Genomic DNA, 25,523 nt, shown 5'->3' with positions numbered 1-25,523 from the left:
GGAGATTGGTGGGGGAGAGTCTGTTAAGGTGGCAGTTGGGAGACTATTGTATGTGGCCAGGAAGTTGATTGCTTTAAGGTGGATCCAGGGGAGTCCGCCAACGATGGAGGAATTTGTGAGAAAGGTGCATGATATGCTGACTTTAGAGAGGGGAGTGTTTGTTAGGAGAGGTTGTCCTCAGAAGTTTGAGAAGTTGTGGAATGAATGGTTGTCTCACACTCATGTCGTAATATAAAAAGGTCTTGAGAATTCATGCTCTGAACTGTGGGGGGGGGGGGGGCAGGTAGTTGGGGGAGGGGAGGGGGGGAGAGGATTGTTGGGTCTAAATAGTCAAATAATTCTGCAATTGTTTTTCTTTTTCTGTATATATATTGTGTACAATAATTGATGGAGATGTACCAGGCATTTGGATATGTGATAATGTTTTATACAATTCTTTGTATATGGGATGTGGGGGGGGGGGGGGGGGGAAGAAAATTGAAGACACAAACTGTCTTGTAATAAGCTAATTTTATTTGAATAATAAAAACGATTTGATTGAAAAAAGAAATTAACCGGTCCGCATCCGATCTGCAAAAAATACCTATCAGATGCGAATTGGGAATACCTTCATGTGAATACCCCCTAGTAGAAACCATCTGTATGTGCTCTCACTGGGGAGCTTGTGCTTATACAGTATGTAGCAGCCAACCTTAGCAAGCCGTTCTACAGTATGAATCGTAAAGGGGACAGCAGCAGGTTGACCTCAAGCTGAGCACCTGGTTGAGCACCTTCCAGTCAGCAGATGGGACCTGGCTGTGTCTTCACACAGTTGTACATTTTTAAGGTGTCCTCACCTGATGGTGATATGGTTGCTGGAGGTTTTGCAATCTGGGACAAGGACATCGACATCAGAATGACATCCAATCTTTCCTTTTGCTTTCTGTTTTGTCTAATAGAGGTTGGGTGAAAGCGGTGAACCTCCTTCTATGAGATACCCATCCCCTAAAAAGGAACATAGTGAAATGTACAACCCTTTTAAGCAAAACAGTGCCATTCAGGACTATTGGCTATGTGAGCATGGGGTCTGACCTAACTCAAGACATGAAGAAAGCTCAGTCAGGGTAATTTGTGGGGAACCTAGTGATGAGGAACCCAAAGGTGCTGGGCTCTTTGTATTTCAACATGCTGCGCCTCTAGGTGCTCTTCATGATCAGGTGCACTGCACTCAGAGAGATTTTGATGGCACTGTTTATTTATGACCAGGTCTTTTTGGAGCCAAAATCATGATGACGGGAAAAGGTCCTATTGTTCTAGGATTTATATGCACCTTTCAAGACTTGAAGAGCCAGGTAAGGTAAACCCATGTTAAGATATACTCCTACAGAGTTCTCCTGCCACCTATAGACAGAGGGTGAGGCGATTTTGAAAATTATGATATCAGTATCACCTTAAAAGTCTATACAAGCAGAAGTGGACCGGCCATAGACCCTACAGGGAAATTTTGCAGTGGGCTGATACCACCTGAGCCCTCCTCACAGCTGGCTACATGACCAGCATTAATTAATGCTAGGAGTATCAGGTACTCATGCATCTGGCCAATGGGGGGGGGCCCCCGTTCAACTGTATCGTCATCCTCAGGGCAGTGGTGCAGTTTTACACTGTGGTGAGGGTGGCATTATTTTGTGCTGCACTGTGGTATTTCTGGCCCTGCCTACTTGTGTTGCCCTGCCTTCTGTCAGTTTGGACCTGTCTACAACATAGAGCCACTTTTAGGTTTTTCTCCAGGGCCACTTTAAGTTCCCAGTGTGCCCCTGCATACAAGTCCTACATTCCATACTGTATTTCTAATAGGGAGTCCATAAAATTTTTTGCACCCGCGATTACTACCTTATGTCACATATATCTTCCACGGAGAACATTTTAGAGATAATTTCATACGTATGGAGAGTGCCAAGTTTCCGTACGTCTATGCAACATTTTTGTGATATTAGCTCTACATATTTGAAGATAATTTTTTTTTTTAGCAACATTACACTTTTTCCTTGAAGGAGGTAAGATATCCACATCATTGCTTTGCCCCCACAGGTAATTGCTCCGCTGCTGAAGGCCGATCTTTACGAAGTCATCCAGTCGGCCATTGAGGAAAGACTTTCTTCTCGTGCAGTGATGTGGTCTCTAGATAAATGTGTGGCTAGCACTTCCACAACAAAGAGGGACATCTGGAGTAAGTGAACCCCAATACTGATAACGGAGAGTTCACATCTCTGTTTCATTTTCCTTTCTTCTGATTTGCAGCTCAGAAGAACGGAAAATGAAATGGAGATGTGAACGCTCCCTAATCACACTCCTTGCTTGGAAATATTAAGGTCATGTATAGACCTGCACAATCTGGCTGGGGCTCCTTGGGTCTAATGGAGGAGATGGCTGAAATCATTGTACACACAGGATGTATCATCAAGAAGATCTAGGTTATTTATGATCATCCCCTAAGAAATAGACTCTAGTGACAAGTGATTGGCTCCAAAGTCTACTCCAAAACACAATTGTTTTCTGCTGGAAGGAACCAGTAGTCTCAGACCCTGTCACTACTCCTAGGGATTTTCAGGGTTTCTAGGGCCTAGGTTTACGGTGTATGAATATTCCCACCTTCAGGGTCTATTCATACTGACAGCAGTCAGTCAGGGCTAGGTTTAGGGTTTCCTTAGGTGGTCACCATTTCCCTTTCCCTAGCCTTGAGGCCTAGTTCCTGGTAACATAGTAACATAGTAACATAGTACATAAGGCCGGAAAAAGACATTTGTCCATCCAGTTCGGCCTGTTATCCTGCAAGTTGATCCAGAGGAAGGCAAAAAAAAAAAAAAAAATAAAAATAAAAAAAAAAAAAACCTGTGAGGTAGAAGCCAATTTTCTCCACTTTAGGGGAATAAAAAATTCCTTCCCGACTCCAATCATGCAATCAGAATAACTCCCTGGATCAACGACCCCTCTCTAGTAGCTACAGCCTGTAATATTATTATGCTCCAGAAATACATCCAGGCCCCTCTTGAATTCCTTTATTGTACTCACCATCACCACCTCCTCAGGCAGAGAGTTCCATAGTCTCACTGCTCTTACCGTAAAGAATCGTCTTCTATGTTTGTGTAGAAACCTTCTTTCCTCCAGACGCAGAGGATGTCCCCTCGTCACAGTCACAGTCCTGGGGATAAATAGCTGATGGGAGAGATCTCTGTACTGACCCCTGATATATTTATACATAGTAATTAGATCTCCCCTCAGTCGTCTTTTTTCTAACGTGAATAACCCTAATGTTGATAATCTTTCAGGGTACTGTAGTTGCCACATTCCAGTTATTACTTTAGTTGCCCTCCTCTGGACCCTCTCCAGCTCTGCTATGTCTGCCTTGTTTACAGGAGCCCAGAACTGTACACACTACTCCATGTGTGGTCTGACTAGCGATTTGTAAAGTGGTAGGACTATGTTCTTATCACGGGCATCTATGCCCCTTCTGATGCAACCCATTATCTTGTTGGCCTTGGCAGCAGCTGCCTGACACTGGTTTTTGCAGCTTAGTTTGCTGTTTATTAAAATTCCTAGATCCCTTTCCATGTCAGTGTTACCGAGTGTTTTACCATTTAGTATGTACGGGTGACTTGCATTTTTCCTTCCCATGTGCATAACTTTACATTTATCAGTGTTAAACCTCATCTGCCACTTATCTGCCCAAGCCTCCAATCTGGTCATTTTCCTTCTGTTGTAATTCTGGTGTTCTGTGACAGTTCCTCTGTAGAGATCACTTATCAGCAGTCATCTCATTATCATAACAGGCAGGGATACAATGGAAGATAACATCTATATGTAGATGATACAGGAACATCCACAATAGGCAAAGGTTACATCTTATCTATCTCCCCCCTCTGCATAATGACCTCTGCACAAGTCACAGAACATGATAGTGAGGTCCCCTCTAAACCATTGTGTTTATTGCCCATGTGGCTGTCTTAAAGAAATTCTTTAAATGCTGTTCACAACAGCTCAGACAAGATGGACACCCCCTCCCCCATAATCATGTACAGAACATAAAATAAAAAATAAAATAAACTGAAACATCTGGTTTTTATTGCTGGGGAAAAAAAATTCTGAATGTGTTACCCAATTTTTTTCTGCTAGTTAAAACCAGATGGCAACAAGATTTTTTAATTCTATTTCTTGAGCATGATTATGGGGTCGGCCATCTTGCCTGAGCTGTTCTTAACAGCCCGTTCTTTACAGCATGGTACATGGGCCAAAGACACAATAGACTGGAGGGGGATAGTTTTCTAGGCATGCTCTGTGACCTGTGCAGAGGTCAGGAGGGAGTATATAAGCTGTGATATAATTTATGGTCAATGGTGGATCATGTGTTATCTTTTTATATAGGTAATATTTGTCATTGTAATCCTGCCTGTAATAAGCAGATAACAGCAGTAAAGTGATCTGTACAGACCATGAAGTGCTGCCTATTATTAGGCTTAGTGGGCAGTGGGTAAACTGTAGGATATTATGTGTTTTTTTTTTTATATAGATATTGACATGGAAAGTTAAAAATAACCGCCAAAAATGCCTTAAAAATATGTTTAACATAAAAACGTGATTTAAACGAAAGGTCATTTTCTGACCACACATTTAAGTCTAGAAGATAATGCAATAGAGCCTTAAGTGTATTTTAATTATAAAGGTTGGCAAGAAGCCCAAGATCGTTATTGACCAGACGCACTCTCTATCTGGCCGAGGAACATAAAAAACGTTATATGCTTTATGTACTAAACAAAATAGGAAAAGTACACTTTATTTTTAGGTCCCGCGGCCATAGCCACACAGCAAGATCCTGGCATTGGGATTAGAAATAACAAGCTGGAATCTGATGAAACCGTGTCCTGTGGAGCAACAGCAGCTTCTCCTGCTGGAGTCACCACATGCCAAAAAACTGTGGCTTTTACAGGAATGGCCTACAGGAAAGATGATCCATCCATTACTCAGAATGGTAAAGCAAGGTGTGTAGACATCCTAGCTATGCTTGCTTTTATTAATATAACGTTGGTGTATCTGACTCCGTCATGTGAATGGACATCTTTATGAAATCCCTGCCGGTTTCTTGGCTCATCAGCATCCTCTAGAGATCTCAATTGAAGGCAGATGGCCTGCTTTGGACTTCAAAGACCTCAGACGTCATATTGATTGCATGTTATAAAAGCTCCAGTAGTCCTCTTATTAAGGACATTTGCGGGATATACAGTTGCAAGAAAAAGTATGTGAACCCTATGGAATGATATAGATTTCTGCACAAATTGGTCATAAAATGTGATCTGATCTTCATCTAAGTCACAACAATAGACAATCACAGTCTGCTTAAAGTAATAACACACAAAGAATTAAATGTTACCATGTTTTTATTGAACACACCATGTAAACATTCACAGTGCAGGTGGAAAAAGTATGTGAACCCCTAGACTAATGACATCTCCAAGAGCTAATTGGAGTGAGGTGTCAGCCAACTGGAGTCCAATCAATGAGATGAGATTGGAGGTGTTGTTTACAGCTGCCCTGCCCTATAAAAAAACACACACCAGTTCTGGGTTTGCTTTTCACAAGAAGCATTGCACAGAGCTCTCAGAAGACCTAGAATTAAGAATTGATGACTTGCATAAAGCTGGAAAGGGTTATAAAAGTATCTCCAAAAGCCTTGCTGTTCATCAGTCCACGGTAAGACAAGTTGTCTATAAATGGAGAAAGTTCAGCACTGCTGCTACTCTCCCTAGGAGTGGCCGTCCTGTAAAGATGACTGCAAGAGCATAGCGCAGACTGCTCAATGAGGTGAAGAAAAATCCTAGAGTATCAGCTAAAGACTTACAAAAGTCTCTGGCATATGCTAACATCCCTGTTAGTGAATCTACGATATGTAAAACACTAAACAAGAATGGATTTTATGGGAGGATACCACAGAGGAAGCCACTGCTGTCCAAAAAAACCATTGCTGCACGTTTTCAGTTTGCACAAGAGCACCTGGATGTTCCACAGCAGTACTGGCAAAATATTCTGTGGACAGATGAAACCAAAGTTGAGTTGTTTGGAAGAAACACACAACACTATGTGTGGAGAAAAAGAGGCACAGCACACCAACATCAAAACCTCATCCCAACTGTGAAGTATGGTGATGGGGGCATCATGGTTTGGGGCTGCTTTGCTGCGTCAGGGCCTGGACGGATTGCTATCATCGAAGGAAAAATGAATTCCCAAGTTTATCAAGACATTTTGCAGGAGAACTTAAGGCCATCTGTCCACCAGCTGAAGCTCAACAGAAGATGGGTGTTGCAACAGGACAACGACCCAAAGCATAGAAGTAAATCAACAACAGAATGGCTTAAACAGAAGAAAATACGCCTTCTGGAGTGGCCCAGTCAGAGTCCTTACCTCAACCCGATTGAGATGCTGTGGCATGACCTCAAGAAAGCGATTCACACCAGACATCCCAAGAATATTGCTGAACTGAAACAGTTCTGTAAAGAGGAATGGTCAAGAATTACTCCTGACCGTTGTGCACGTCTGATCTGCAACTACAGGAAACGTTTGGTTGAAGTTATTGCTGCCAAAGGAGGTTCAACCAGTTATTACATCCAAGGGTTCACATAATATTTCCACCTGCACTGTGAATGTTTACATTGTGTGATTAATAAAAACATGGTAACATTTAATTCTTTGTGTGTTATTAGTTTAAGCAGACTGTGATTGTCTATTGTTGTGACTTAGATTAAGATCAGATCACATTTTATGACCAATTTGTGCAGAAATCCATATCATTCCAAAGGGTTCACATACTTTTTCTTGCAACTGTATAAGGTTATTTTCTCTTTTCTTTATGCCTGAAAATAGATGTAAATTACTTCACCCTGGTGGAACCCATACGATGAACGACTCAACTTCAGATGCACAGCCTGGATCCACAGGTATGGCTTCAAGTTTATCACTTATATCAGAAACTGTATGATGACAATAGCAGAGATGTCAACCTAGAAGAGCCCTTCATAGTGTGATACTCCAGCATCTGTCTGTGACAAAAATGTGATATTCAGGCCCCCTATATTAATATCAGACCCCAGACCAGATACACATATGTTCATTTCAGAGCCAGACCTGACATCCATATTAATATCAGACCCCAGCCAAGACCGATTTTATATATATATATATATATATATATATATATATATTTAGACCCCTATATTTACCGTATATCGGACCCCAGCTCAGGCCCCTTAAATATGATCAGACCCCTATATTAATATCAGACCCCCAAACCAGACATATATGTCAATTTCAGAGCCAGGCCAGACTCCTATATTAATATCAGACCCCAGCCAAGACCCCTTAAATACAGTCCTGATCAAAAGTTTAAGACCACTTGAAAAATGGCAAAAAATATCATATTTTACATTGTTGGATCTTAACAAGGTTCCAAGTAGAGCTTCAACATACAACAAGAAGAAATGAGAGTGAGACAAAACATTTTTTGAGCATTCAATTAATTGAAAATAACGATTAAACTGAAACAGGCTGTTTTTCAGCTGATCCAAATTTTAGGACCACATGCCTTTAAAAGGCCAAATCTGTGCAAAGATGTGGATTCATTGTCATTTTCTGTCAGGTAGCCACACGTTGTGATGGCAAAGGCAAAAAAACTCTCCCTTTTTGAACGTGGTCGGGTTGTTGAACTGCATAAGCAGGGTCTCTCACAGCTGCTGAGGTGGGACGCAGTAAGACAGTCATTTGGAATTTCTTAAATGATCCTGAGGGTTATGGAACAAAAAAGTCAAGTGAAAGACCCCAAAAAATTTCATCAGCACTGAGCCGGAGGATCCAATTGGCTGTCCGTCAAGACACTGGACGATCCTCGACCCAAATTAAGGCCCTTACTGGTGCTGACTGCAGCCCCATAACAATCAGACGGCATCTGAAACTGAAGGGCTTCAAAAACAAAATACGTCTTCAAAGACCTCGTCTCCTTGAACGCCACAGAACTGCTTGTTTGGACTTTGCAAGAGAGCACCAAACATGGGACATTCAAAGGTGGAAGAAAGTTTTATTCCCTGATGAGAAAAAATTTAACCTTGATCGTCCTAATGGTTTCCAACGTTACTGGCATGACAAGCAGATCCCACCTGAGATGTTTTCTACACGCCACAGTGGAGGGGGCGCCATAATTGTCTGGGGGGCTTTTTCTTCAGTGGAACTATGGAGCTTCAGGAAGTGCAGGGGCGTCAAACGGCCGCTGGCTATGTCCAGATGTTGCAGAGAGCATTCCTCATGACTGAGGGCCCTCGTCTGTGTGGTAACGACTGGGTTTTTCAACAGGACAACGCTACAGTACACAATGCCCACAGGACAAGGGACTTCTTCCAGGAGAATAACATCACTCTTTTGGCCCATCCTGTGTGTTCCCCTGATCTAAATCAAATTGAGAACCTTTGGGGATGGATGGCAAGGGAAGTTTTAGAAATATGGACAACAGTTCCAGACAGTAGATGGCCTTCGTGCGGCCGTCTTCACCACTTGGAGAAATGTTCCCACTCACCTCATGGAAACGCTTGCATCAAGCATGCCAAAACGAATTTTGAAAGTGATAAACAATAACGGCGGAGCTACTCATTACTGAGTTCATGTTTGGAAGTTAGATTTCTGTTTTGTTTTTTTTTTGGTTTTTTGGAGGTGTTGTCCTAAACTTTTGATCAGCTGAAAAACAGCCTGTTTCAGGCTACTTTCACACTAGCGTTGTTTTAATCCGGCGTTCAATTCCGACACCGGAACTGCCCGCCGGATCCGGAAAAATGTGAGAAAACAGATTACATTTGAATCCTGATCAGGATTTTGATCACAATGAAAAAATGCATTGGAAAAAACGGATCCGCCATTTATGGACTTTAACTTTTTTTCCACATTTTTCGGATTTAACATGCAAAAGCCGGATCCGGTTTGACTGAACACACAGCGCCGGATCCGGCGTTAATGCAAGTCAATGGGAAAAAGACCGGATCCGGCGTTCAGTCAAAGTGTTCAGGATTTTGGGCTGGAGGTAAAAATATAGCATGCTACGGTTTTCTGAAAAGCCTGATCAGTCAAAAAGACTGAACTGAAGACATCCTGATGCATCCTGAACGGATTACTCTCCATTCAGAATGCATTAGGATAAAACTGATCAGTTCTTTTCCGGATTTGAGCCCCTAGGACGGAACTCAGCGCCGGAAAAGAAAAACGCTAGTGTGAAAGTACCATCAGTTTATTCGTTGTTTTCATTAAATTAAATGCTCAAAAAATGTTTTGTCTCACTCCTATTTCTTCTTGTTGCATGTTGAAGCTCTACTTGGAACCTTGTTAAGATCCAGCCATGATAAATAGGATTTTTTTTTTGCCATTTTTCAAGTGGTCTTAAACTTTTGATCAGGACTGTATAGTCAGACTCCCTATATTAATATCAGACCCATGCCAAGACCCCTTAAATATATTCAGACAACTATATTTATATCAGACCCCTTATATATATACAGACCCCTATATTTATGTCAGACCCAAGCCCAGACTCCTATATTAATATCAGACTCCAGACCAGACATTCATATTAATATCAGACCCCAGCTAAGACCCCTTAAATATATTCAGACTCACTATATTATTATCAGACCCCAAACTAGACCCCTTTAAAAGGAACCTGTCACATTGAGTATGGTGTCTGATCTGCAGGCAGCAGGTTATAGAACTGGAGGAGCTGAGCAGATTGATATGTAGATTTGTGGGAAAAGATTCAGTAAAACTTATATTTCATTGATTTAAATTCCTGCTCATTCTGGGCTTTGACGTCCAGGAGGCGGTCCTATCAGTGATTGGACAGCCTTCCCTCTATGATGAGGCGGTCCTATCAGTGATTGGACAGCCTTCCCTCTATGATGAGGCGGTCCTATCAGTGATTGGACAGCCTTCCCTCTATGACTATGTATACAGAGATAGCTGTCAATCACTGATAGGGCCGCCTCCTGGACTTCAAAGCCCAGAATTAGCAGGAATTTAAATGTGTGTTTTACTGAATCTTTTCCCACAAAACTATATATCAATCTGCTCAGCTCCTCCTGCTCTAGAACATAGCATCTGCAGATTAATTTGCATTTTGATGGTGAAAAGTTCCCTTCAAATATATTCAAATCCCCTATCCTATAATAATATCAGACCCTAGACCAGAAACCTACATCTATTTCAGACCCCAGACTAGATCACTTTATTAGTAGCCCCTAAACCAGACCCCTAAATATAGTCAAACCCCAGATTGCCTAGATTAATATCAGACTCCTGACCGCATATTAGGGTTGAGCAAATCGGGTCCGGATTGCTGTATCCAAACCCATTTCTTTTAAAAACTTTGTTAAGAATACAGGCTCTGTCCTACTGTAAAATGTATTGCCTTCGTGGAGGTCTTCCCGAAGTTTCAGCAAATATCGTTAGACTTACTTGATCTCGCCTCGATCACGTATCACTTCGTTTATTCGCATAACTGTATGAAAATACCAAGCCGAACTCTGCTTCATTAATTAAGCACAAATTCAATAATTTTTGTAACAAATTGTAACCCTTTCACTACCGGAGTTTTTTTATTTTTTTTTCTTCCCTATCTTCCTTGAGACATATATTTTTTTTATATTTCTGTTCACATGGCTGTATGAGGGCTTATTTTTGCGGGACAAGTTGTACTTTCTAATGCCACCATTAATTATGGCATACAATGTAGTGGGAAGCGGTAAAGAAATTCCAAATGGGGTGGAATTGGAAAAAAAAAACACAATTCCTCCACCGTTTTACGGGTTTTGTTCCCATGGCGTTTCATTTGTGGCAAAACTGACCCCTGCTCTTCATTCTCTGGGTCAGTATGATTACAACGATACCCCATAAGTATACGTTTTATATGTCTAAATAGTGTATAAATTTTTTTAGTACTATGCCAGGATTAGCTGAGCGGAGCAGCTCCTGCTTCTGCCTGCTCCGCTAAACTAAGAGACATGCAGGACTTATAGCTTAGCGGAGCAGGCAGAAGCAGGAGCTGCTCCGCTCAGCTAATCCTGGCATAGCACATAGTACAGGGTAAGGAGCAGAAATGTGCGCTCTTGCCCGTAATCACAGCGCTGATTCTGCCCATTCATAAATTGCACGAAGCGAGAACTGAGTTTTAAGCGCGCAGGGAATGGTGCACTTCAGGGAAGTTTAAAGTATAAGAGAAAATACAAAATTAATAGAGAAAGTATATTAGAAAGAGTTTTATTAGGGCATTAGGGACATCATATTAAAAATTGTTGCAAAAGTTTAGTTTAAGGCAACCCACTGGGGCTGAAACCATCATGACCAGTGGCTCCCTCTTCACAGACTGGTGATGCACCCTGTGCGACCATACAGGTTACACACCCGAGGGCAAACTTTACCCCCACACATGGCTAAAAAAAAGTGACTATAGGGGCTGGACGTACCACCGGGATAGGAAGGGGGGTCTACACAGCTGTAGCATAGTAGAAGTGCCCAGGCTGCACTGCTAAGCTGAGAGTGGGGCCTAGGGGGAAGATAGGGGTGGAGCTTAGCAGTATGATGGGGTGGGGCTTAGCGGTGTGATGGGTGGTGCTTAGCAGTGCAGTGGGGTGGAGCTTAGCATTGGGATGGGGACCCAAGCACATGACTTTGCTTGGGCCCCAGAAATGTCATATCCACCCTGTAAACACTCTTAAAGGGGTTGTCTCATCTCGTCGTTACTAAGGACAGAGTATACCACCAGGTGGTCAGGAAACAGCAGAGTTGGGTGTTTTGTTAGCGCCCATTGTGATGCAATGCGCGCTACTGAAACGACGAGCGCGGGCGGCTGACTTGATGTGTTTCGGCATGCTTATCTTATCTGTCCTCTCTGTGATTTATAATTTGCAGTGATGGGAAGCGCTCATCAATCCCTTGGCAGGAGAGTTAGAGGCTTTGAGATAGACACGGCTCAGTACAAGGATCCGGTGTTCGTCTGCTGGTCCGGCAGCCTGGGAGACAAAGTCCAGGTGAGGGGATGACACCTAGAAGCGTTTCCAGGCAGTCTACGGGTTTATGTTTGTAGAGGAACTTTGGACACTTTTTGGCAAGTTACAATGTAGCTTGTGTCCACCTTTTCAACCGTTTTCAATACCTCTGCTTTCTTGTCATTGACTAGATTTATTCATATTTTAAAGGGGTTATGCCATGACTCAAATGGGTCCATCTCCTGATTTATTGCTCCAGTTGCTCTCCTAGATGTATTTCAAACTGGCAGATCAGAGGACATGTCCTTTCTGCTGCAGCTGTCACCTTATCATAACTCAGGGGTGTATCCTTTCTGCTGCAGCGCTTTCCCTGTCACAGCTCAGGAGGCGTGTCCTTTCTGCTAATAACACCAAAGAAAGAAAAAAGAGAAAATCTTCCAGCTCACCGCCCCACCGCTCATGGTTTGGGCCACAGAAGTCTAAGAAGGTGCACAGAAGAAGCCGCTCTGGAACCATAATGTATGCACCCAAGGACTAAAAGTGGACTAAAAATGGCCAATAAAGTATGATGTTTTTAAGAAAGACAAGTTGCTGGATTCACTTTAAATAGTGTCCTTTCTGCTGCAAGTCTCTAACTATCACAGCTCAGGGTGTGTGTCCTTTCTCAGGGGGTGTCCTTTCGGCTGCAGCTCTCTCCCTGTAACTGTCCCACCTAAAAGCAGATATGACTGGTGGCAGTTGAAGGAGGGAACTGAGCATGTGCAACCACTTTGGTAGGTGGACATGCACATTAGCATACAGATTAAACACCAGGGGGCGACATTATAAGGAAGTAAAAATAATATCTCACAACTGGAGCATTTTTGTAGCAGAAAGTAAATTCCAAAAGTAACTAGTTTTTTCATGCTGAATTATTAATGGTGGCACAAGTGGAGCGTTTAGAGCAGCGGTCCGGCTCTCAGGAGGGTGCCATAAGCAATGAGCGCTTACATCAATACAGATGGCAGTCCCTTTATAAGATGCAGTGCACTCACTAGTCTGCAGGAGGAGGGGGAGAGAAGCGCTGTGAGCGCTATACAGTACTTACCCCTCCTCCTGCTTGCTTTTCGCTGCAGGAGGTCAGGTGACTGCAGGGCCGGCCCTGAGAAGACCGCTAGAACAGGGAGAGTGGCGGCAGTAGAGGTAAGTATTATTTTACAGTCTGATCTGAGGTCTGATATGGAGGTCTAATGGGGTTCTGGAGTGGTCTATGGGGGGTCAGGAGGTCTGACTCGGGGTCTGGAGTGGTCTAATGGGGGTCTGGAGTGGTCTAATGGGGGGTCTGGAGGTCTGACTGGGGGGGTCTGGAGGTTACATAGTTACATAGTCAATACGATTGAAAAAAGACATAAGTCGATCAAGTTCAACCAAGGGATAGGTGGGGACGCGAATCCCAGAAGGAAGTGAGACTCAGATTTCTACACGTTTTGATAAGCATTAATGTTGCTTACTTTTAGGAATTCATCTAAACCCTTTTTAAAATAACCCTATTTCCTATTGTGACCACGTCCTGAGGAAGTCTATCCCACAGATTCACAGTTCTTACAGTAAAGAAGCTTTGACGCTTCTGGAGACTGAACTTTTTCTTCTTCAGTCGGAGGCAGTGCCCCTTGTCTTTTGAGGGCATTTTAAATGGAACAGTTTTTCACTGTATTTTTTGTATGGCCTATTTATATATTTGTATAGGTTAATCATGTCCCCACTTAGATGTCTCTTCTCAAGACTAAATAAATGCAATTCTTTTAATCTTTCTTCATAACTAAGACCCTCCATGCCCCTTATCAGTTTAGTCGCTCTCCTCTGTACTTTTTCCAGCTGCAGAGCGTCCTTTCTGTGGACTGGTGCCCAGAACTGAACTGCATATTCCAGATGAGGCCACACCAGGGCTTTGTAAAGTGGTAATATTACATCCCTGCCCCCCAGTCCATGCCTCGTTTACTGCCTGACAATATCCTGGTGGTCTTAGAAGCAGCTGATTGACATTGTATGCTGTTATTTAATCTACCATCCAGAAGGACACCCAAATCCTTCTCTATAAGTGACTCCCCCAGTGTTACATCACCTAGGACATATGATGCCCGGAGATTATTACTACCAAAATGCATAACTTTATATTTATCCACATTGAACCTCATTTGCCTAGTTGATGCCCAATCACTCAGAGTGTTCAAGTCAGCTTGTAGTTTATGGACATCTTCCATATACTGTACAGTACTAGACAGCTTAGTGTCATCTGCAAAAATAGAAATAGTGCTATTAATCCCATCCTCAATATCATTAATAAATAAATTAAATAATAAAGGGCCCAGCACTGAACCTTGGGGTCACCACTTATAACCTGGGACCATTCTGAATAGGAATCATTGACCACAACTCTCTGGACACGGTCCTTCAGCCAGTTTTCAATCCAATTACAGACTATACTTTCCAAGCCTATAGATCTTACTTTATCTATTAAACGTCTATGAGGGACAGTTTCAAAAGTCTTTGCAAAATCCAGAAACACTACATCCCCAGCCGCCCCTCTGTCCAGGCTACTACACACCTCCTGATAAAAACAAATCAGGTTAGTCTGACAACTTCTGTCCTTGGTAAACCCATGCTGGTTATCAGGGCTGGGACAAGGCCATTTGGTGCCCAGGGCGAAGATGGCAAACTGCGCCCCCCCCCCCCCCCCCCCCGTTTTTAAGAAAGAATCAATGTTGTTTCAAAACAAGAATATACTTAAAGCAATAGAACAAAGGACTGTGGGACTTTGAAAGTCACAGACACTATAAAGTTCCCCCCCATCATCATGTGCCAGTATAAAGTCCCCCCCCATCATCATGTGCCAGTTTTGTAATAAGCCCCCCCAATGTGCCAGTAACACTATTGTAAAAAAAAACAAAAAAAAAACACTTATACTTACCTAAGTGTCAGCGATGCGATGCAGCCTCTTCCTGTGTCCCACGCTGTAATGTAAGGCTCAGGCGGCACGATGACGTCATTGCGCCGGCCTCTGATAGGCTGCCGGCCTAGTGCCTGCAGCCAGGGGCGTACATAAAAATCACTGGGCCCCATAGCAGGAATCTAAATTGGGCCCCCATTCCCCTTTTATAGCCCCTCCCTTTGTTCCATGAACTATTCTTGCTGCTGCGTTTTATAATTTATGCCATCAGGGCCGGAATGGGATTACAAAACAGCCCTGGCACACAAAAGAGGTATAATAGATGCAGATGTATATTATATACAGCAGTGTACAGTTATGTGAGGTACGCGGTATAATAGATGCAGTGTGTACAGGTATATAGTATATTCCCTAGTGTTCTGATATGTGAGGTACAGGGTATAATAGATGCAGTGTGTACAGGTATATAGTATATACAGCAGTGTACTGATATGTGAGGTACGGGGTATAATATATGCAGTGTATACAGTATATACAGTAGTGTAATATGTGAGGTACGAGGTATAATAGATGCAGTGTGTACAGGTATATAGTAAATACAGCAGTGTATTGACACCTCGTACCTCACATATCAGTACACTGCTGTATATACTATATATCTGTACACACTGCATCTATTATACCTCGTACCTCACATATATAGTATATACAGAAGTGTACTGATATCTGTACACACAGCATCTATTATACCTCATACCTCACATATCAGTGCACTGCGGTATATACTATATATCTGTACATATTGCATGTATAATACTGTGTAATATATGCAGTGTGTGTGCATGTATGTGTGTGTATATATATATATATATATATATATATACAGAGCAGTGTATTGATGTGACACATAGAAGGTATAATACTGTAGATGCAGTGTTTATAGAAATATGTGGTCAGTTATGCATTATAGTCACTGTGAGGTACATGAGGTAGTGGTAACTGTCTGAAGTAGTATACATGAGTGAGCAATGAGTAAAAACAGGGCATGGAGGGGGGGGGGGGGTAAATGATGAAAAGTGGAGGACCTCCTCTTACCTCTCCATTCCAGTCTGTATGGATCAATACAGAGCTGCTTGTGAACTTTTAATACTTGCTGTTAGGGGTTGAAGGACCTGTGATGATGTCATCACAGGTCCTGGCAGATGTACCTTTGAAACCTAGGAACTACACCATTTTTGGTGCAGTTCCTTTGCTAGATTCTGCAGGACCTGTGATGTTGAAGATGATGTCATCACAGGTCCTGGCAGATGCACTGTTCTAACCTGGGAACTACACTTTACACTGTGCAGTTCCCTTACAGGACCTGTGATGACATCATCAAAGGTCCTTTAGCTTTAGAAAGGTAAACAGGAGTAATTAGGGGGCGGGGCCTCTCCTCCACTTCGGTGCCTGCCTGCAGCCTATCAGAGGAAAGGGAAGGGACACGCCTCTCCCTCCCCTGCACCTCCGCTGGCACAGACAGTTTACAATGGAGATGAGCGCAATGGAAGCGCTCATCTCCCTGTGCCCGGCGGCGGCTGCTCACTTGGGGGGGGGGGGGGGGTCATTTTAGTTGGGGGGGCACATGGGGGGCACAGCATGATGTAGGGGGGGCCGTGGCTGGCACTTCACCTGCGCCCCCCTCCTGTCCGCAAATGGTAGCGCCCAGGGCACCCGCTCCTTCGGCCCCTGCCTTGTACCGGCCCTGCTGGTTATCACTTATAATATTATTTACAGTCACATACTCCTGGATATAGTCCCTTAAGAGTCCTTCAAACATTTTTCCCACAACAGAAGTTAAACTAACTGGTCTATAACTACCTGTGAAGGACCTTGATCCTTTTTTACCTATGGGCACCACATTTGCCTTGCGCTAATCACTTGGCACTGTACCAGTACCTAGAGAATCTTTAGAAATTATAAACAGGGGCCCAGCAATCACTGAACAGAGCTCTTTAAGCACTCTTGGGTGTAATCCATCTGGACCCGGAGCCTTGTTCACATTTACCCTATTTAACTTGTTTTAGACCATATCTACAGTTAGCCAAGTGAGTTTATTACTGGATGTACTAACAGCCCCAGCACCACAGATATCAGCTCCTTTCTCTTCTTTTGTATATACAGAGCTAAAGAAAAACATTTAGTAACTCTTCCTTTTCCTTATCTTCAGTGACTACCCCCCCCCCCCCCTTTACTATTATTTAGGGAACCTACCTGCTCAGACCTAGTTTGTTTTAGCATTTATAAAAAAAAAATGGGATTTGTTTTGCTCTCTTTTGCTACCTGCTGTTCGTTTTGTATTTCTGCTAATTTCATCTCCTTTTTTACAGATTTTATAAGGCCTTTGTAATCTTTAAAAGCTACAGCTGACCACTCAGATTTGTATTTTGGGGAGTCTAGAGTTCTGACTGGGGGGTCTAGAGGTCTGACTGGAGGGTCTGGAGGTCTGACTAGGGGTCTAATGGGGGTCTGGAGGTCTGACTGGGGGGTCTTGAGGTCTATTGGGGGTCATATATGTGGGTCAGGAGGTCTAATGGGGGTCTGGAGGTCTAATGAGGGTCTAGAGGTCTGATATGGGGGGGGGGGGGGTTGTACTGACGCACTATCTGTGTGGTACCAGTATTTTCAGGGGCACTGTTTCTGCAGGAAAGTATTGGGGAGCACAGTGGATACAGTATTGGGGGTGGCAGGATGGGGTGTTGAGAAGGTGGGATGTCTGTTCATTAAACTCTGCAGAGACGAGGCGCGGCTGAAAGAATTCACCATGGTGGTCTGGTCTGACAGGAGAAGAAGAGGAAAGAGAAGATCTACATCAGAGAAGAGAAGTCACTGGATGTAAGAGGTACATATCTGGCGCTGTATTACCCTGTATGTTCTGTAGCGCTGTATGTAATGTTTTCCAATTATGTCTTTAAAGGGGTTGTCCGCTTTTGTTTTTTTGTATGAGCGCTGCCTTCTCTGCTCTGCTTACCTGCTTATCACTGCAAATGCTACGGCGAGCAGGTGAACAGAACAGAGAAAGCAGCTCTAATATCAGCACTGCCCTCTCTTCAAACAGCTGGGGGCACAGAGGGCATTACTACTATGGAGGGGGGCACAGAGGGCATTACTAGTGTGAAAGGGGCACAATGGGCATTTCTACTATGGAGGGGGCACAGAGCCAGAGGGCATTACTACAATGAAGTGGGCACAGTGGGCATTATTACTGTGAAGGGGGCACAGTGGGCATTATTACTGTGAAGGGGGCACAATGGAGATTTCTACTATGGAGGGGGCACAGAGGGCATTACTAGCACAGTGGGCATTACTACTATTAAGGGGGCACAATGGGCATTATTACTATGACGGGGGCACAGTGGGAATTATTACTATAAAGGGAGCACAATGGGCATTATTACTGTGAAGGGGCACAAAGAGGGCATTACAACTGTGAAAGGGGCACAGAGAGGGCATAACTACGGTGAGAGGGCACAATGAGGGCATAACTACTGTGAGGGGGCACACATCTGTACAAAACTACTGTGAGGGGGTACAATTTTTTAGTATTGGGGGGGGGGGGGTGCCTGAGAAAGGACCCGCCCCAGGTGCCAAATACCCTAGGCACGCCACTGGTTTGGAGAGAATTGCCTGATACATTGAAACCAACCCTCAGCTACGTGAGCAGAATTAGGCCAAGAATGTAAACAATGGATGGCTCCATTCACGAACAGCAAGCAGAAATGTTGAAAACGGCAAAAAATGAATACATGAAGTGAATTAGAGCATTCTGCTTTATTCTAGGCCGCCCTGGATTGTAATCTGCACAGGTCGGCCGCCCAGAGCCTGGTGACCACGTGTGTGAACCGTCTCCTGGCACAAGGAGCTCAGACTCTGTTCTTTATGCCGGAGTGTGCTTGTGGCCAACTCTCAGCCGATGTGACCCGAGCTTTACAGGAAGGACTGGCATTGGGCTGCAAAATGACTGGGGCCAAATTACTAGGTAAGAATGACTGCATTTCCACATATTCCATTATAGAAAACTAAAGGCAATTGCGTTATTTAACCCCTTAACAACCAGGCCTGTTCGGGCCCTTGAAGGGATTTTCCCATGAACATGAATAAAAAAATACTAAACCATCAGTGACCACCAAATACGCCCTTTTGATGGTAGTCACTAAAGGACCTTAGGTCAGGCTGCTGCCTTTTCTTTCCGGCGGCCTAGTCTAAGCGCTGCACGTGTCTCCCATGCCAGGAAGAGCAGGAGCTCTAATGACAACCGGGCTCCTATTCTAACAGCTTGGAACGGCAGAAGTGCCATAACCCCTTAGATGCCACAGTCAACAGTGACATTGCATTTATCATCATCATGGCATTTCAAGAGCCTTATCTACTTCTGTCGACCTGTGCAACAGTGGCCTACCCTGAATGAACTCCTTCTCTTACCCATGTGAAAACTCTTCCTGCAGCCACCACTAGGTGAAGCTCAGTGCAAACAGAGTATTATAATATAGTATAGTACAGGGGTGGGCAATTATTTTTTCGATGGGGCCACATGAGAAACTGAAAATATTTTGGAGGGCCGGGCCAAAAGGCTAAACTCAATACTGCATAAAATCAATTGTATTTCTTTATAAAAAGCAGTAAATATCATTGTTGGACAACTGGTACGAGTACTTGTTATAGTTAAACAATGAAAAAGTGAGGTTGCCTTACAAGAAAAAAATTTAAATTTATTAAACAAAATTTCCCAAAACAATGAACATTTTTCACTATTTGTGACTCATATTAGTGAAAGCCATTGTCCCCCTGTGAATCCAGCCATTGTCCCCTGTGAATCCAGCCATTGTCCCCTGTGAATCCAGCCATTGTCCCCTGTGAATCCAGCCATTGTCCCCATGTGAATCCAGCCATTGTCCCCTGTGAATCCAGCCATTGTCCCCCTGTGAATCCAGCCATTGTCCAATGTGAATCCAGCCATTGTCCCCTGTGAATCCAGCCATTGTCCCCTGTGAATCCAGCCATTGTCCCCTGTGAATCCAGCCATTGTCCCCTGTGAATCCAGCCATTGTCCCCCTGTGAATCCAGCCATTGTCCCCCTGTGAATCCAGCCATTGTCCCCCTGTGAATCCAGCCATTGTCCCCCTGTGAATCCAGCCATTGTCCCCCTGTGAATCCAGCCATTGTCCCCTGTGAATCCAGCCATTGTCCCCTGTGAATCCAGCCATTGTCCCCTGTGAATCCAGCCATTGTCCCCCTGTGAATCCAGCCATTGTCCCCCTGTGAATCCAGCAATTGTCCCACTGTGAATCCAGCCATTGTCCCCATGTGAATCCAGCCATTGTCCCCTGTGAATCCAGCCATTGTCCCCCTGTGAATCCAGCCATTGTCCCCTGTGAATCCAGCCATTGTCCCCTGTGAATCCAGCCATTGTCCCCTTGTGTACAGAACACCCCCCCGGCCCCCCCCATCATATACAGAACACCCCCCCCCCCCCCCTTACAATAGTACACACCCCTCCCCCCCCCCCTTGCCTTTAGAAACGTAATGCTCAGAGATGATCAGCCATGTGTTAGTCACACTGACTACACACAGCACAGGGGGAGGCGGCCGCAGCTTCATGCTTGTCGGCTCTGTGACTGTCAGTGTCAGACAGTCACAGCCGATACTATGAGAGCCGCGGGCGCTGCGCTGTTACAGAGAAGGGAATAATTGCGGCCGGCCGGGTCCCGGGTACGGCTCGCACGAGGCACCCCCCCCCCTGCTGTGTCTTACCTAGACAGTACTGCCGCTGACGCTGCCTCCCTGCCACCGCGCCATGCCACACGCAGCACGCCGAGTCGGAAGTCCTCTTCATTCGCGGAGGAGGGGTATCGTTGCTTGGCACGCCTCTGGCTCCGCCCGGGGGCCGGATTAAAAGGTCCGCCGGGCCGTAGTTTGCCCAGGTCTGGTATAGTATAACCTGCAATTAATGCATAAATTCCTATGCACTAGGCTCCCCCTAGTGGTGGCTGTGGTAATAGATGGAAAGCCAAAGATTTATCATTGTATTCATGCTGATTGTCTAGCGTGAATACATTGATAAATATGGTGGACAGAATGAGCGCCATATTTATGAAGCATCTGATTCTACTTGTTCTGACACAGAAGTCGGATAAACTGGTCCGAGGGTGACTTTTTTTTTATTACAACTGTTTTTTAATCAGAATTTTGTGTGCTTAATAAAAAAAAAAATAATAATCATATGTTAATTCATCAGAAAATTTCATCAGAATTTTGATAAGTAAAATCAGAAATCTGGAGAGTTGCACTTTTCATCCTGCATTGCCTGGAAGTGATTGACACACATGTACTGGGAAACTGGGTGGGGCGGGGGGCTATAATAAGGGCTCTTGCATACGACCGAATGTATTTTGCGGTCCACAAAACACAGATCCGCATAAAAACAAAAAACAGATGACATCCGTGTGACGTCCGTGTTACATCTGTATTTTTGCGGATCCATTGTAACAATGCCTGGTCTTGTCCACAAAACGGACAAGAATAGGACATGTTCTATTTGTTTTGTGGAATGGCCATTCGGACACGGAATGCACACATAGTCATTTCCCTATTGAAGTGAATGGTTCTGCATACGGACCTGTAAAAAAACGGACCGGAAACGGAAAAAAAAATACGTTTGTGCGCATAAGCCTTAAGTCTAAAGGCTCATGCACATGACCGTGGCCGTATTGTGGCCCATATACAGCGGGTCCGCAATACACGGGCACCGGCCGTGTGCACCCTGCATCACAAATACGGACCCATTCACTTGAATGGGTCTGCAATCTGGGAGATGCGGTGCGGAACGAAGGCACGGACTACGGAGTGCTTCCATGGGTTTTCTGTCCGTACCTCCGCATCGCAAAAAAGTAGTGCATCTGGACCGTCGGATGCGGATGGCGGACCCCATTCAAGTGAATGGGTTCGCGATCCGCATGTGGTGGCCCCACGGTCGGTGCAAATTGCGATCCGCAGCACGGGCCCGGCCAGCACACGGTCGTGTGCATGATCCCTTAGTAAGGAGCCCTATGAGATCTGTGTATACCCGTGCTCTGCAGTACTTCTTTATTGCAGTGTATTATACCTGTCAGTTTTACACTGACAGGCAGCCTCTTAGGCCTCGTTCACATTTCCGTGTCAGTATTACGTACATGAGAAAAGCGTCCTTATTTAATCCGTGAAGATGTTTGTGAAGGACGTTGCTCAGCTGAAAATTCATTTCAAGAGCATTTCCTTGCCATCTGTATTGTGTCCGTGATTTTCACGGACCCATAGACTTTAATGGGCACGTTTGGTCCACATCATGGACCATGTTTCTGTGATCTTTTTTTTACTGACCCACGGCCAGTAAAGAAATACTGATGTGTGAGCAGACACATTCAAATCAATGGGTACGTGTGCGGTCCGTGGAAAATGCAGACAGCACAGGTCCGTGAAAAACGGAAGTGCGGATGAAACCTTAGACCATGCTTTGGCTGATGCAGAGGCCCTTGTTATGCCCCCAGCTGCCATAGCAAGCAGTCAGCACTCATTGGGGTATCTAAGAGATTTAGGGGGTCATTTAATAAGCTGAAATACGCCTAAATCAGGCGAATTTCAGACGCAGATGGTGACGTCAAAATTGTAGGCCTGGCGTGCGTGGAGAAAGGGATGGGCCAGTAGGCCCATCTCATTCACCATTTTGTACGCCTGTTTTAGACGTTGATAATGGTCTAAATATAAGACCGCAAAGAAGCTGCCTTACATTTAGACTGGCGCTGGATGCGCCAAAGTTTTGGAGAGGCCGGTACCTCTTCATAACTTCAGCAGAAACACCGCCAGCGATCGGCCTTTATTAAGACCGGCGTCCAAAACGGCGGTCTTAATAAATGTGCTCCTTAGGGTACTTTCACATTAGCGGCAGGCTGCTCCGGCGGGTGAACAGCCTGTCAGATCCATCCTGCCGCTAGTTCACGTGTGCCCCCAGACCGCCGCTCCGTCCCTACTGACTATAATGGGGGCGGGGGCGGAGTTCCGGCGGCAGCATGGCAGCGCATGGCTAGAGGCAGCCAGACTAAAAGTACTGCATGTTCACCCGCCGGAACAGCCTGCCGCTAGTGTGAAACTAGCCGTAATGTGTTAACGGGGTTAGAAATACTTGCAGATGTACACTAGACATACGATCACTTTTTCATGTTTTTTTTTTTCTTTTCAGAAAAAGACTTCACTCTGCCCCTCAGCGTATATACTGATGGGAGCTACCACTTATCCGGATTTGCCCTGGGAGTGGTAGAGCGGGATCACAGGTTACCACGTGCAGATCGGATGAGACCGGGCGACCTGGTTATAGGGATTGGGTCACCAGCATCCTACAGCAGCCACAACCTGTCTCTTCTAAAAGACCTCATGAAACGTCACTCCTTCCAATACACATCAGTACTGCCGACCAGTGGCGGAGTCACAGACTGGGGTACGTCTACCATAGCAGAAAATAATTTCCATGCACACTTCTGATGTGTCAGCAATTGTGGTGAAATAGATTTAGTACACTAGGCATAAGGCGGGGGATCTGCCACGGGAACACAGAATTTGTGGCCACACACTGAGGGACTCGGAGGGTATCATTTGTCTGCAACAAAATCTGTGCTGCAGGTTCTGCCGTGGGTTTTCATGCGGATCTTCTCTAGGTTCAGCACCATTTAATGGAGCTAAACTGCCAGTAGGCTCTGGTTGTGGCTTTGCCAGGTGACTGTGCCAAGAATGGACCTGTACATTCTTGGCACGGTCTTGAAAGCCGAGTCACACAAACCCTCGGCCACGTGAACTGGGCAGATTCGGCTCAGTTTTCGGCACAGAATCCACACTGAAACCTGAGCCCATAACCCTCCATCTGAATATACCCCTACAACAATGTTGTCAACTGACGAGCTTCTATAATCTATCTACATCTCTCTGACGTAGGTGAAATGATAACAAACTCCATGGGATTTAGCCGGCCGGTTCTCCATGCTCTTCAGTCCGGTAACATCAACGCCTGTGTTCCCATTAGTGAAGGTGGACTTGTGGGAAGTATCCTCCACTACTTACCTGAGCACATGGGGATCATCATAGGTAAGGTAGACCAGTAGTTCTGAGAGGGTATGGGGTTAGTCTGTCAGTCATTTCTCAGTAATAGCTGGAGCCTAAGGCTACCTAGAAAGAATGACTATTAAATCGTTTGATGCATGTATCTTTACAGAGGAAGATGTTCTAAGTTTGCTGTCTAAGGTGAAGACAGATAAGTCACAGGGGCCTGATGAGATACACCCAAAATTATTAAAAGAGCTTAGTGGTGAGCTGGCAAAACCGTTAACAGATTTATTTAACCAATCATTAGTAACAGGAGTCGTCCCGGAAGATTGGAAATTGGCAAATGTCGTGCCCATTCACAAGAAAGGTAGTAGGGAGGAATCGAGCAACTATAGACCAGTGAGTCTGACATCAATAGTAGGCAAATTAATGGAAACCCTATTAAAGGATAGGATTGTGGAACATCTAAAATCCCATGGATTGCAAGATGAAAAACAACATGGGTTTACTTCAGGGAGATCATGTCAAACAAATCTTATAGATTTTTTTGACTGGGTGAATAAAATAATAGACGGTGGAGGTGCAGTAGACATCGCATATCTAGATTTTAGTAAGGCTTTTGACACTGTCCCACATAGAAGACTTATCAATAAACTGCAGTCATTGAGCATGGACTCCCATATTGTTGAGTGGATTAGGCAGTGGCTGAGTGACAGACAACAGAGGGTTGTAGTCAATGGAGAACATTCAAAACAAGGTAATGTTACCAGTGGGGTTCCACAGGGATCTGTACTGGGACCGATTTTGTTTAATATCTTCATAAGTGATATTGCAAAAGGCCTCGCTGGTAAGGTTTGTCTTTTTGCTGATGACACAAAGATATGTAACAGGGTTGACGTTCCTGGAGGGAAACGCCAAATGGAAAAGGATTTAGGAAAACTAGAAGAATGGTCAGAACTCTGGAAACTGAAATTTAATGTGGATAAGTGCAAGATAATGCACCTGGGGCGTAAAAACCCAAGGGCAGAATATAGAATATTTGACACAGTCCTGACCTCAGTATCTGAGGAAAGGGATTTAGGAGTAATTATTTCAGAAGACTTAAAGGTGGGAAGACAATGTAATAGAGCAGCACGAAATGCCAGCAGAATGCTTGGATGTATAGGGAGAGGTATAAGCAGTAGAAAGAGTGAAGTGCTTATGCCGCTGTACAGAACACTGGTGAGACCTCACTTGGAGTATTGTGCGCAGTACTGGAGGCCATATCTCCAGAAGGATATAGATACTCTAGAGAGAGTTCAGAGAAGAGCTACTAAACTAGTACATGGATTGCAGGATAAAACTTACCAGGAAAGGTTAAAGGACCTTAATATGTATAGCTTGGAAGAAAGAAGAGACAGAGGGGATATGATAGAAACTTTTAAATACATAAAGGGAATCAACTCGGTAAAGGA

General features: G+C 44.4%; 1 protein-coding gene across 1 annotated transcript in view; it reads left to right on the top strand.

The window, feature by feature from the left end:
• LOC120994519 (trifunctional purine biosynthetic protein adenosine-3-like) overlaps window positions 1-25,523 on the top strand; it is a 53,837-nt gene that overhangs the window by 13,993 nt on the left and 14,321 nt on the right. Inside the window, exons 2-9 of the mRNA XM_040423156.1 lie at window positions 1,246-1,331; window positions 2,068-2,206; window positions 4,817-5,002; window positions 6,889-6,962; window positions 11,962-12,080; window positions 18,784-18,982; window positions 23,216-23,470; window positions 23,962-24,111. Of these exons, the coding sequence (XP_040279090.1) occupies window positions 6,923-6,962; window positions 11,962-12,080; window positions 18,784-18,982; window positions 23,216-23,470; window positions 23,962-24,111 (763 nt within the window). The 5' untranslated portion in view covers window positions 1,246-1,331; window positions 2,068-2,206; window positions 4,817-5,002; window positions 6,889-6,922. The remainder of the gene's footprint in view (window positions 1-1,245; window positions 1,332-2,067; window positions 2,207-4,816; window positions 5,003-6,888; window positions 6,963-11,961; window positions 12,081-18,783; window positions 18,983-23,215; window positions 23,471-23,961; window positions 24,112-25,523) is intronic.

The sequence above is a fragment of the Bufo bufo genome, chromosome 3, assembly GCF_905171765.1.
Source record: "Bufo bufo chromosome 3, aBufBuf1.1, whole genome shotgun sequence".
Taxonomy (NCBI): domain Eukaryota; kingdom Metazoa; phylum Chordata; class Amphibia; order Anura; family Bufonidae; genus Bufo; species Bufo bufo.
The sequence above is the reverse complement of the archived record's forward strand: the minus strand, read 5'-3'. Positions and strand labels throughout refer to the sequence as shown.